Here is a 12,353-nt window from a genome sequence, read left to right as displayed (position 1 = left end):
GCACAAAATTCAGTAATTTTATTCATATTTAGTTTCTTTTGTCTTTTATTAGCATATTTGGTATTGGAGTCATCCAAATGTAATTGAAAGTCATCCAGTTAAAGTAACCCTACCCAACCCTGTACAAATTACACTATACACATTGTGACAAACAGCACACCAAAGATAACTATTTTGAGAAGATATCAAAACGCGGGACTGCAAAAATTGAACATACCTCAAAGTGCACAAGTTGGGGTTTTCATTATTTATGGCTAAACGATGCTGCAGACTTTTTTACCTGCTCTTTGACACTTATAGATTTTTTTATTCACTCTTTCAGGAACTGGAGGAAAATTACCAGCGGGCCTACTCGGAAGCGCTGACAGCCTTCGGCAACGGTGCTCTCTTCGTCGAGAAATTTATTGAGAAACCTAGACATATTGAAGTGCAGATCCTTGGTAAGTGTGTTGGGAGAGTGACTCATCTGAAGGTTAAAAGGGTTCGTACGGGTGCTTGACGTTTATTCAAAGATTGATAATGCTTGAATTTTGGGTAAAGTGCTTATAAATGCTTCAAATTGTTTGCATGTATCACAATAATCTGCTTAAAAATGACGCTGACACTGGTCTCTGGTGGCTTTCTTTGCCATTGCATTTCTTCTTCACTCGTGATTAACGACAGCTGGCATTAGTTGGTATGGCGTTGTCCTATGAGGCGTCATCAACCCTCCTGGGCCGCATCCAAAAGGACAGCCGCAGGGCACCATGAAATAAGTATTAGTGCAAAGATTAAGTATCAACAATTTACATTTATTATGGGCTAGCAAAAAATGAAGGTAGCGTTTCCCAGTGGTAAATTGTAAAGGTAACAACTGTAAAATGATAGTGGGATGTTTAGACGCTTTCTAAGGGATGGGCACCCGTATGCTGCGGCAGGGGTAAACCAGTGAAATCTGTCGGGCCCTGCTGTTGAACAGAAGAGTGTGTTGTGTCACCCTGACCCGAGTGACATGGCCGCTTTCTTGTGTCCCGATTCATCTGAGAGGGACGAAAGCATGACCAACTTGGGTGCCGAGGTGTTTAACTTGTTTGGGTGTTTGGGCATTTGGGTTGGCCATGGTCCAAACATTTTTGTTTGTGGTTCTTGCTACTTTTTCCCTTTTTTTTTAATTTTCTTTGTATGTGTTTGTCTTTCTGTCGGTCACCCCTCTCGGGGGATATGACCAAGGTAGATAGATAGATAGAACTTCCTACAACTGAAATTGTAAGCTACATGTTACCTATATGGGGAGACATTTGTCTCAAAAATATTTACACACGTATTAATCAAATCAACATAAATATTTGCGATTTTCTCAAATAATAAAAATCACGTTTCTTGATGAATACACGCACCAGATTAAAATTGCATACGTAAACTGCAGATACTTTTCTGGAAAAATTTAAAAAATGGTTTTGAAAGTCCTTATTAAGTGCTTGAATTTGGCCATCAAAAGGTGACCGAACTGTGGGCTCATAGCTCATTCCAGTTGCTGCATTAGGAGCTTGTCTGATTGAGCATTGCTAGTGGGTAATGCTAGCAGCTACATCAGCCTTGCTAGGTATGTTAGCTTAGCTACATATGCTTCTGCACAAAAAAGGACTCTGCTCATTGGAGGTCGCATTATGATGTGACCACAATTGCTATCCCTATCAAAAGAGCCTGGAATGACAGTTTTATTTCAACTCCCTTAGTGCCAAAGACAAATTTTCACATCATTTATACGATTTTCCACCAAAATTCCCCAAAAAAGAAGCAGAAGAGTTTGCAAAAGTCTCCTTGTCCCAAATAAGACAAGAAAAAAATTGTGTGGATCTTCTCCAAAAGCTATTTTCTTCTAGTTTCGGAAATTCTGTAAATTATTATCTAGTTTTAATACATATCTAGGTTTAATACATATCTAATTTCATAACGAGGAGTTTTTCTTATTTGTTAAATTTTGTGTCAAGGTAATTATGGAGAAGTACCGAATGAGGTCATGAGATCGAACCTTCCTGTGTGGAGTTTGCATGTTCTCCCCGTGGTTGCGTGGGTTTCCTCCGGGCAATCCGGTTTCCTGCCACAAACAACCAAAAACATGAATGTCAGGTTAATTGGCCGGTCCAAATTGTCCCTAGGTGTGAATGAGCGACCCTACTGAGGATAAGCGGTGCAGATAATGGATGGATAGATGGATAATTAATACACTATATGAATTACATTAATATTTCTTCACTTAGTTGTAACGGTGATGTTTTTTTTTTTTAATAAAACGAAAGTCATTCGATAGAAACCACATCTGTTATGATGAATGCATCCACTTGCATGATGCGCCAGCCCCATGGTGCATTCAAAGACCAGACATGCTGTAAGAACTTTTTTATAATAAGAAAAACGATCACCCTTCTGACGTCTAAGTACTTCTCTAAGTTGCTATATATCCTGCACTATAAGGCACACCAGATTATAAAGCCAGACCCCCCCCCCCCACCCCATTTTTTGGGGGGTTAAATTTTTGGTATGTAAAGTGCACTGGATTATAAGGCGCACCCCCAAAAAATGGTCCTTTGTCATAAATTTGTCATATGTAAGGTGCACTGGGTTATTAGGCACATGGAATTAAAACTACAGTCTCGGCAAGAGTTGCATAAAAAATACATTTCAATAGAAATAATTCAAATCATAAATTTAGTTCTATGACATATGGTTTCACCACAAATATTACTGTATTTTCCGCACTATAGGGCGCACCGGGTATAGGGCGCACCCCCAAAAAATCGTTTTTGGTCCTATATTTGACATACATAAGACGCACCGGATTATAAGGCGCTACAATGGGAACGTCGACAAAACAGTCAGATAGTTCAGTCCAACTTATTACCCCCTTAACATTCCCGAAGCTTGCAAAGAAGCAAATACGTGTCGTAGACACGTGCGGATGCGGTGTCCGTACGATATCACTCAAATCCATCGTTCCAAATATCATTCGGAAGGTTAAAGTCTTGGGATTCAAGAAATGCCAACCATTCCTTAGTTTCTATTTTCTTTTTCGCTCGCAACTTTACTGTGCATATGACAATAAACACTTGGAATTGAGTTTAATTTAAAAAAAGACCCATCACAGAAACATCAATATCACTCTGAAACAAGATACAGGGAAAATATAAAGCCGGAGTAGCTCACCGAAGTCGTTGTGTTCAATAATAATGTGCAACCATGGTCCTCTTATATCCGTGAGTGTAGTAAATCCAGGAGAGTAAAATATTTACAAATACAGTACAGAATATTAAAATACTGTTTACTCTATGCGTAGTTCTACCCAACATGCTATTCACATTCATCTTTTTCGGCCAATTGCAGGCTTTGTTTTGTCCCTTTAGCCTATGCAAGCCTGAAAATGATGAAAAGGATCCGCCCCCTTTACCTCCGAATAACTTTAGCCAATAGTGATCGATTCAACTGATGATTGACACATCTTTTTCGGCCAATTGAGGGTTTGTTTTGCCCCTTTAGCCTATGCGAGCCTGTAAATGATAAAAAGGATCCGCCCCCTTTACCTTCGAATAACTTTAGCCAATAGTGATCGTTTCAACTGATGATTGAATCATCTTTTTCGACCAATTGCAGGGTTTGTTTTGCCCCTTTAGCCTATGCGAGCCTGTAAATGATAAAAAGGATCCGCCCGCTTTACCTCCGAATAACTTAGGGCAATAGTGACCGATTCAAATGATGATTGACACATTGGTTAGCCAATGAAACGCCGGTATATAAATCACAGCATACACCGCGGACTACTCCGCGTTCGGGGAAAAATCTATTCGGCGGCTGCTTGCATTAGTTGCAAGACTTTGCGACTTAATATTGATCCATATATAAGGCGCACTGTATTATAAGGCGCATGGTCAGCTTTTGAATTTTTTTTTAAGACTTTTAGGTGCGCCTTATAGTGCGGAAAATACGGTAATTCATCTGAAGTTCTGCTTTTTTCTTTTTCCTTTAGCTACAAAACTTTTCGGTTGCATGTTGGTTTTGTAAGAGTCCCTTTCTACATTGGTTGAAATGTAACAATCACATTTGTACAATTATATTAACCACAAGAGGGCACTCGAAGACCACTCGATGTTTTTCAATGGCAGAACAGTTACCATATGCATTCTCATTTAGATGTTACGATGCTTTTTAAATTTTATCCACTGGATTAAAAGGCGCACTTGCAAATTTAGGGTTTTTTAAGTCTGCCTTATTGTCCCGGGAAATACTGTACATTTTTTTTCAAATGAGTTTCCATTTATAACTGCTAATTGTCTCATCCGACATTCAATCTTGAAGCGGCATCCTGTAGAGCTGCGAGTGAGCGACTATTTCTTTGCACTTTTCCCCCAAGCTATTTTCAACACCATAAATTGTGTAATAATGCGTAAAAATAACATACGATGTGGAAACAGACCAACTATTGATTTTGTGAAAAAACATGGAATAGACCTTTAGGCTTCTTCTGGGAGTAACCTCTTATTACTAAAATCAGTGTCATAGAAACACCTGTTTGGATATGTTTTTATTTTATTTTTTAAAAAAGTTTAAATTGTGTAAAATATGTATTCTTCTATTTATCTCTGCAGGGGATAAATACGGCAACGTCATCCACCTCTATGAGAGGGACTGCTCCATTCAGAGGCGCCATCAAAAGGTGACTTTTCTTGCGCCGTGCATTTGTTTCTCAGGCTTACAGACATGAAAATATTCCTCCTTTTGGAGAAATTTACCGTTTAAAGTCAAACAGAGTGACCTATGATGAGTAGATCCAAGGATAAAAAGGTTTTGGGGGTAGGTTTGTTCATTTCATAAAATAATGTGCTCTATAAAGATAAAGTTGAGTTTAACTTACTATTAGAAGATGGGCTTCAAGTGGTCCTCCTCCATGGTAGAGAGTGAATGAAAAAAAAAACGATCCAACCATTTTTTCAACCGCATCCAGCTTTCTTATTCCACTTTCATTTTAAAAGAAACTGCTTGCCTCTTCTTTACACTTTACACCAACGATATTGATAGGATGCATGACATATTCAACAATAAAAATGTCAAATTTCTTGGTGCGCTAGAGACAAAGTGCAGTGTGTTTACACATGAACTAGGAAGTAGAAGCTGGATTTCTTCTTCAGGGTGAATACTGGATGACCTTTCACAGCACCACCACACGCTGGTAGCGGTGGAAGAAGCACTACAGTAATTACCTCTACTTGGAAAAATGTGCTCACAATACAAAATCTAACTTACAGCAATGTCTGGATATTGTTCGACATCCCCCCGTTTTTCGTAAGTCGAATGGTCGTAAGAAGGGGAGCGTCTGTAGTAGTTAACTGTTGGGCCGTTCAATTGTTATGTTAAAACCAAGTGTAATAAAGAAATCCAGGCTAACTGATTAAGCACAGTTTAAACTAATCTAGATGGCGCATTTTGGTTAATTGCACACTCGTTTTCCAATACTGATTTTAGTTCTAAGTTTTTATTTTTATTTTGGGTTTACTACATTGATCCTTCATAAAGAACAAAATTCTCTCTTTGACCACTGAATAGATGAATTGGAATCAGACCTATATTTACTGAATTACACTTGTCCAAAACTTCAGTGATACAATTTTTCCAAGTTTTTGAGTCATTTTTTTGAATCTTCAAAACAGCTATGGTATACACATTCTTTCAAGCTCTGATGGCCCTTTGACAAGCATTCTTAATTGACATAGCAATAAAACATATCGCTAAAAAGGACTGTTGCAATTCTACTGTCAACAGACTCAAGTCAAGTCATGTTTATTTGTATAGCCCTCAGACCACAGGTTATTGCAAACCAAAGACTATTGTTACAGACTATTACTACACCATCCCCTGATCTAAAACCTACATGAGGGCAAGGAAAAATCTCAACATGAGGAAAATGAAGAAACCTTGAAGGAACCACACGAGGTCCTCCCTCCAGGATGACCAGGATGCAACGGATGTTGCAATAACACACAATACACAGACATTGTCAATGTAAAATATAGGTCAGTTATAGAATAGAAGTGTGTTTTAAGCCTAGATTTAAACCGTTCCACTGAGGTTGCAGATCGAATTCCAGGGGCAAGAGCATTCCACAACACCGGGGCCCAAATGGAGAAGTTTATTGCAATGACAATACATTATAGCCAAAATTTTAATGCAGGACAGTTAAAATAATGCAACTTATCAAGAAAGTCTAAGGAAATGCTTGAAAACCTTAATGGTTTTTCATAGGTGAGACAGTAATGGTCCGAGATGTATCTTTGGGGATGTTTAAAGGCCACCGTATTTTCACGACCATATGGCGCATATAAAAGTCTCAGATTTCCTTCAAATTGATCGGCGCGCCCTATCCTGCAGTGCGCCCTATGTCTCATGTCCAGCGGTGGACCAGCTAGATAGACTTATGGTTGGGTGACCGCCCTGAGACTGGGCGGTCACAGGTTCGAGCCTTGGCGAAGTCATACCCAAGAGGTGAAATTCGATGTTTTTTGTGAGATTATTCACATTTCCAACTGAATGGCGACTTGTATGCGATTCCCTGTGGCTTCCTGCTTGTGCAGAAAAGAACACATGATGTGAGACGCAATGCATTGTTGGCGGAAGTACTCATGAATGCTAACGACGTAGCGTATTTAGCAATTTGAAAGTTATTGTGCTACCGGAGGCTGAACAGAGTTGTCCCACTAAATATCAATTAAATCCAAACCTCACTTTCCCACCACTGAATGCTGTCTGTGCTTTCGTTTGCTATTGTATGTTGATTTTTAAGCTATGCGGAAGATCATGGAAACCTAGCAGCCGCGCAAGTTTTGCCCAGATTCCACTCCCATGCAGAATCTGACTCCCTTCTGCATTAACGCGCACTGTTTCCGACAGAAAGTGTTAGCAATCATAGTCTGTACAATATGTTTTCTAAGACATATTTGCTGCCCTCTCAGCCCTATGGGGAGCAGAGCTTTCAGCCGCTCTGCCCCTCAACTCTGGAACTCATTGCCGTCTGACCTCAGGAATTCTGCCACCATGTCCGCCTTTAAATCGGGGCTCAAAGCCTAACTTTTCAGACTTGCCTGTTCATGATAGTCTGCCTCACATACATCCCCTTTCAACTCTCCTGTATTTATATGCTATTTCTTACTTGCTTGTTTTGTTCTTGTGTTATTCTTGCTTTAATGTTGTTTGGTACTCTATGTACAGTGACCTTGGGTGTCCTGCAAGGCGCTTTGAAGTAGAATTTATTATTATTATTTTATGCAAACGTCACCCACACTGCAGCGCTGAGAGGCATGGTTCACGCGAAGGAGAGTCTGATTTAAGCACAACAGTGGCGGCCGCAACAGAAGTCACCAGCGTCCCATCGTGTATGTGTTAAATACAGAAAAAGAAACCACTATAATGCGCCCTATGGTCGCGAAAATACGGTAGTTGTTAGCCTGGCAGGGATGTCAAACTCAATTGCACAAGGGGCCAAAATTCAAAACACACTTAAGGTCGCGGGCCAACCAGGATAAACATTTATTGAACACACTTAAACTGAATGTTTTTGGGACATAAATATGAATAAAAACCAGACAAGAATATTAAATTTAAACCTTAAATCACTTATACAGTATTTATTTTTTTGCTGTAAATAAAAATACCTTGTTAAATTATACAACTTAAAACTTAACTTAAACAACTTAACATTAAAATAACATTCAAATTCCTTTGCTCCTATGTCAATGTATATATTAAAAAAAACCTTAAATATCCCAAAAGATTTTCCTCTCCTTAATATATCTCCTGTCAAAAGTAGAAATATGAAAATGCTCCACAAATTATTTTGTAAAAACGTCACAACATTCTGAGAACAGGGAGCGTGCTTACCTTTGGCGCAGACGGATGTAGGGCGAGAGATGGGAGGGAGTGCTTGCACTTTTTGCCTAGCTCCACCCATCACTCCCACTCACCCAATCAAATCTCTTTCAGTGTTTTGGCATATTTACAATTTGTTCCGTGGATTCATCAAAAAGTATCTGAACACTGAACACAGATTATATAGTGAGCTTTTATATAAAGGATTCTTTAGTGTTGTACAGCCAAAACGAGTTTTTTTTTTTTTTGCGTGACACCTTGACTGTAAATTGTAGTTAAAACGTGCCCTATATATTCTGAAAAGTACTGCTTATAATTCAGCTTTAGTTTGGCTTTGCGTGTATCTGAACAGGATTAATGGCTCACGTTTTGAACGAGATGGAGAAAATTTGCATGCAATAAATTTGTTTCTGAGCCATAGGTACTCATAGAAAGAGCCATATCTGGCTCGCGAGCCATAGGTTCCCGACCCCTGGTACACAGTATAGTATACGTCATATATGAAGGAATAGGTACAGTGATTAAAACGTCGGAATATGATGTCCAGGGTCGAGACGGCGTTGTTCATATTGACGGGCCATTAATAACAATAATGTAAAATGGTCTTGCGGGCCGGATATGATTACAGTAAGACCTCGGTTATCGCGGTTAATGGGGACCAAAACCACCCGCAGAAACTAAAAATCTGCGAAGTAGCAACGCCACTTAAAAAAAAAAAAAAAAAAAATCTCATTATCTGCACCGCTTATCCTTATTCGCGAGCGAGGCCCTAACCCGCGGCGCGGGTACTTTCGGGCGCGATACGCACGACACCGCGACAAGCCGAGCGGCCGGCCTGTCGGAAGCGCAGCATAATGCGCGTTCACATGACGGGGGAGGATTTTGTACAGGAGTCGGATTTGGGCAGAACACCGGCGCGCGGTTTTGGTGCGGCTTCCGCTTCACCGCCCCCTAACCCACAGGTCCCCCCTACCCCTTTCCCCTCGGCCGCCCGTCCGTCGCCGGAGCCATCGAGGGCCGTGTAGCGCCATGTAGAGCCATCACGGCCCGAGCGGGAGACGTGACGTTGGTGACTTTTTCATCCGCGTTAACAAACGTATTTGTAGAATACGATCGCGCTTATCGCCCAATTATTTTAATTAGCTCGCTTTATGGTTTCAATAAGCGTATTATATAGAATACAACGCCGGGAAACGAGAACGGCGCGCCGTGCTGGGGTCGTCGGCCGAGGGGGATTCCCGCAAAAAGTGAAAATCTGCAAAGTAGCGACGCCCCTTAAAAAAATAAAAATATTTTTTTTTACCATTACAGACCGCGAAGCTCTGAATCCGCGAACGTAGAACCGCGAAGAAGCGAGGTCCCACTGTACACGGCGGGCCGGATGTGGCCCGCGGTCCGGGAGTTTGACACATGTGCTGTAGAAAGTAAATAACCACATTGAACCAGGTTAAATTTAGCCTGTTTTCATGCAAGCAAGTTGAGGCTAAATTCAGCCAATATAATAAACATTCATATTTTTTTTGGGTTGTACAGGCTACGGTAAACATATGTCTTCCTCCTCTCTCGCTTTTTTTAACCACCTCCCTATTTTCATGCCTGGCTTACTTTCAAGCCTGCAGTTCATGATCAAACATCATAATAGGCTTTGGTCTTCCACAGGACCAACTCATTAAGCGACGTATTAATATTTGATTTGATTATAGGAATGAAGATAATGGTGAGTGTGTGCGTGTCGCAGGTGCCAGGAGGATCATAGCGAAGCCAGAGTGTCCTAATGGTGTTATCGCCACTTAAAAATTCCAGCGCTGAATTATCTCGGAATTAATTCTCAGCCTTTAGGGTAGCGCAGTGCGCTTTGGCTCTCTGCCGAATATTTAGTCGCTGTTTTATGGCTTATGACCTTGTTAAAGGAGTCTTGGCAGAAAGTTAAACCCCGGTGGCGTGTCATACAAAGGGTTATTTTATCATTCGATTCAAATTTTAATCGGTGTATGGGTTAAAGGGACTGTGTATAATTTAGAGCGGTGGTTTCACAATTCCACTTCTCAAATGTATCGAATGAAAGGATTGTGAAGTTTAAAGCAGAGTTAGTAGAATGTGTTCAACTTTTTCCCCCCCAAAACAGAATGACCGTCAAAACAAAACGACCTATAGTACCGTATACAGCAGGGGTGTCAAACTCATTTTACCTCGGGGGCCACACGATAGGACAAATATTCTCTCAGGGGCCGGACGAGTAGTTTAGAGAGGAAGAGAAAAGGGGAAAGCGAGAGAGAGAGAGAGAGAGAGAGAGAGAGAGAGAGAGAGAGAGAGAGAGGAGAGAGAGAGAGAGAGAGAGAGAGAGAGAGAGAGAGAGAGAGAGAGAGAGAGAGAGAGAGAGAGAGAGAGAGAGAGAGAGAGAGAGAGAGAGAGAGAGAGAGAGAGAGAGAGAGAGAGAGAGAGAGAGAGAGAGAGAGGGGGGGGAGCGAAAAGTGAAAGAGATGGCGAGAGAGGGAGCGAAAAGTGAAAGAGATGGCGAGAGAGGGAGCGAAAAGTGAAAGAGATGGCGAGAGAGGAGCGAAAAGTGAAAGAGATGGCGAGAGAGGGAGCGAAAAGTGAAAGAGATGGCGAGAGAGGGAGCGAAAAGTGAAAGAGATGGCGAGAGAGGGAGCGAAAAGTGAAAGAGATGGCGAGAGAGGGAGCGAAAAGTGAAAGAGATGGCGAGAGAGGGAGCGAAAAGTGAAAGAGATGGCGAGAGAGGGAGCGAAAAGTGAAAGAGATGGCGAGAGAGGGAGCGAAAAGTGAAAGAGATGGCGAGAGAGGGAGCGAAAAGTGAAAGAGATGGCGAGAGAGGGAGCGAAAAGTGAAAGAGATGGCGAGAGAGGGAGCGAAAAGTGAAAGAGATGGCGAGAGAGGGAGCGAAAAGTGAAAGAGATGGCGAGAGAGGGAGCGAAAAGTGAAAGAGATGGCGAGAGAGGGAGCGAAAAGCGAAAGAGATGGCGAGAGAGGGAGCGAAAAGCGAAAGAGAGAGAGGGAGCGAAAAGCGAAAGAGAGAGAGGGAGCGAAAAGCGAAAGAGAGAGAGGGAGCGAAAAGCGAAAGCGAGAGAGGGAGCGAAAAGCGAAAGCGAGAGAGGGAGCGAAAAGCGAAAGCGAGAGAGGGAGCGAAAAGCGAAAGCGAGAGAGGGAGCGAAAAGCGAAAGCGAGAGAGGGAGCGAAAAGCGAAAGCGAGAGAGGGAGCGAAAAGCGAAAGCGAGAGAGAGAGCGAAAAGCGAAAGCGAGAGAGAGAGCGAAAAGCAAAAGCGAGATAGAGAGAGATAGCGAGAGTAAAAGAGAAAAGGGGAGATTGAGAGAGGGGAGCAAAAAGTGAAAGAGTGAGCAAGAGAAAGAGAAAAAAGAGAGAGCAAAAAGCAAGCAGGAGAGAAAGAAAGCGAAAAATCGAGAGAGAGAGAGAGAGAGAGAGAGAGAGAGAGAGAGAGAGAGAGAGAGAGAGAGAGAGAGAGAGAGAGAGAGAGAGAGAGAGAGAAAATGGGAGAGCAAGAGAGGGGAAAGTGAGAGAGGGAGCAAAAAGTGAAAGAGAGAGCCACATCAAGTGGACGTATCTCAACCTGCAGCTTGTTTTTCTCTTGCGCTTCCCTCACCCTTGTCTCGCGGGCCGGATTCAATCCCTTAGCAGGCCTAATCCGGCCCGCGGGCCGCCCGTTTGACACCCCTGGTATACAGTAATCCCTCGGTTATCGAAAAAAACGTATACAGGTATACAGTATACCCCCCGCCATTAAACCGAAGTGATCGCTGGCATGATGGCAAGGAGTTATTGGGTGACTCATCCAGAACTCTTCACACTGGAACTGAATGTACCAAAACATGACCCACAAGTGTAGCCATGTCTTACAAAATACTTTCGTCGCGTCGCCGAGTTCCTGCATGATAAACAGAGCAACAGAAGAAAGGGGTGAGGTGGGAGGAGTTGAAGGAGGGGAGGTGAGCGAAGCGGTAACTCACCATGACTAAGCATTGTGTCAGGGCCTCCCCCTCCCCTTCACAATAAGAGTGTCCACACCGTGTCCTCAGTTGACATAAGCTCGCGCTTGCTTAAGTCAATAAATGCTTTTATTGAGAAGTTAAGGCATATTTTCTAGACCTGCAAAGCTCTGAACCTGCAAAAGTGGAACCGCGAAATAGCGAGGTTCCACTATATACTCACATATAAGCCTACATCGCATTAAAAGCAACTTCCTGAAACTGCTTTAAAATAGCTACTTACTAAAAGAAGTTGGGACACCAAATATTGAAAAATCGAATACTAAAACAATGATAGATGAATAAAGATGAATATATTAGTAAATAAAAAAAAAAAAAAACAAGACATAACTTTTCACCTTTTACTGTACCTTTAAGCAGTAGCAGACACCAGTACAGTATTTTCGTATTTCGCAATCCTTTCGTCCTTCAACTTGATTGTTGTTTTTCCTCTTTTCCTCTTT

The 12,353-nt window shown here is 41.8% G+C and overlaps 1 protein-coding gene across 1 annotated transcript in view; it reads left to right on the top strand.

Moving 5' to 3' along the window:
- Positions 1-12,353, top strand: part of pcxb (pyruvate carboxylase b) — a 444,629-nt gene that overhangs the window by 51,744 nt on the left and 380,532 nt on the right. The window contains exons 7-8 of the mRNA XM_088347024.1: positions 323-440; positions 4,620-4,687. Of these exons, the coding sequence (XP_088203150.1) occupies positions 323-440; positions 4,620-4,687 (186 nt within the window). The remainder of the gene's footprint in view (positions 1-322; positions 441-4,619; positions 4,688-12,353) is intronic.

Source organism: Urocampus carinirostris, chromosome 11 (genome assembly GCF_059441175.1).
Source record: "Urocampus carinirostris isolate Australia breed hairy pipefish chromosome 11, RoL_Ucar_1.0, whole genome shotgun sequence".
Taxonomy (NCBI): Eukaryota; Metazoa; Chordata; class Actinopteri; order Syngnathiformes; family Syngnathidae; genus Urocampus; species Urocampus carinirostris.
The sequence above is the reverse complement of the archived record's forward strand: the minus strand, read 5'-3'. Positions and strand labels throughout refer to the sequence as shown.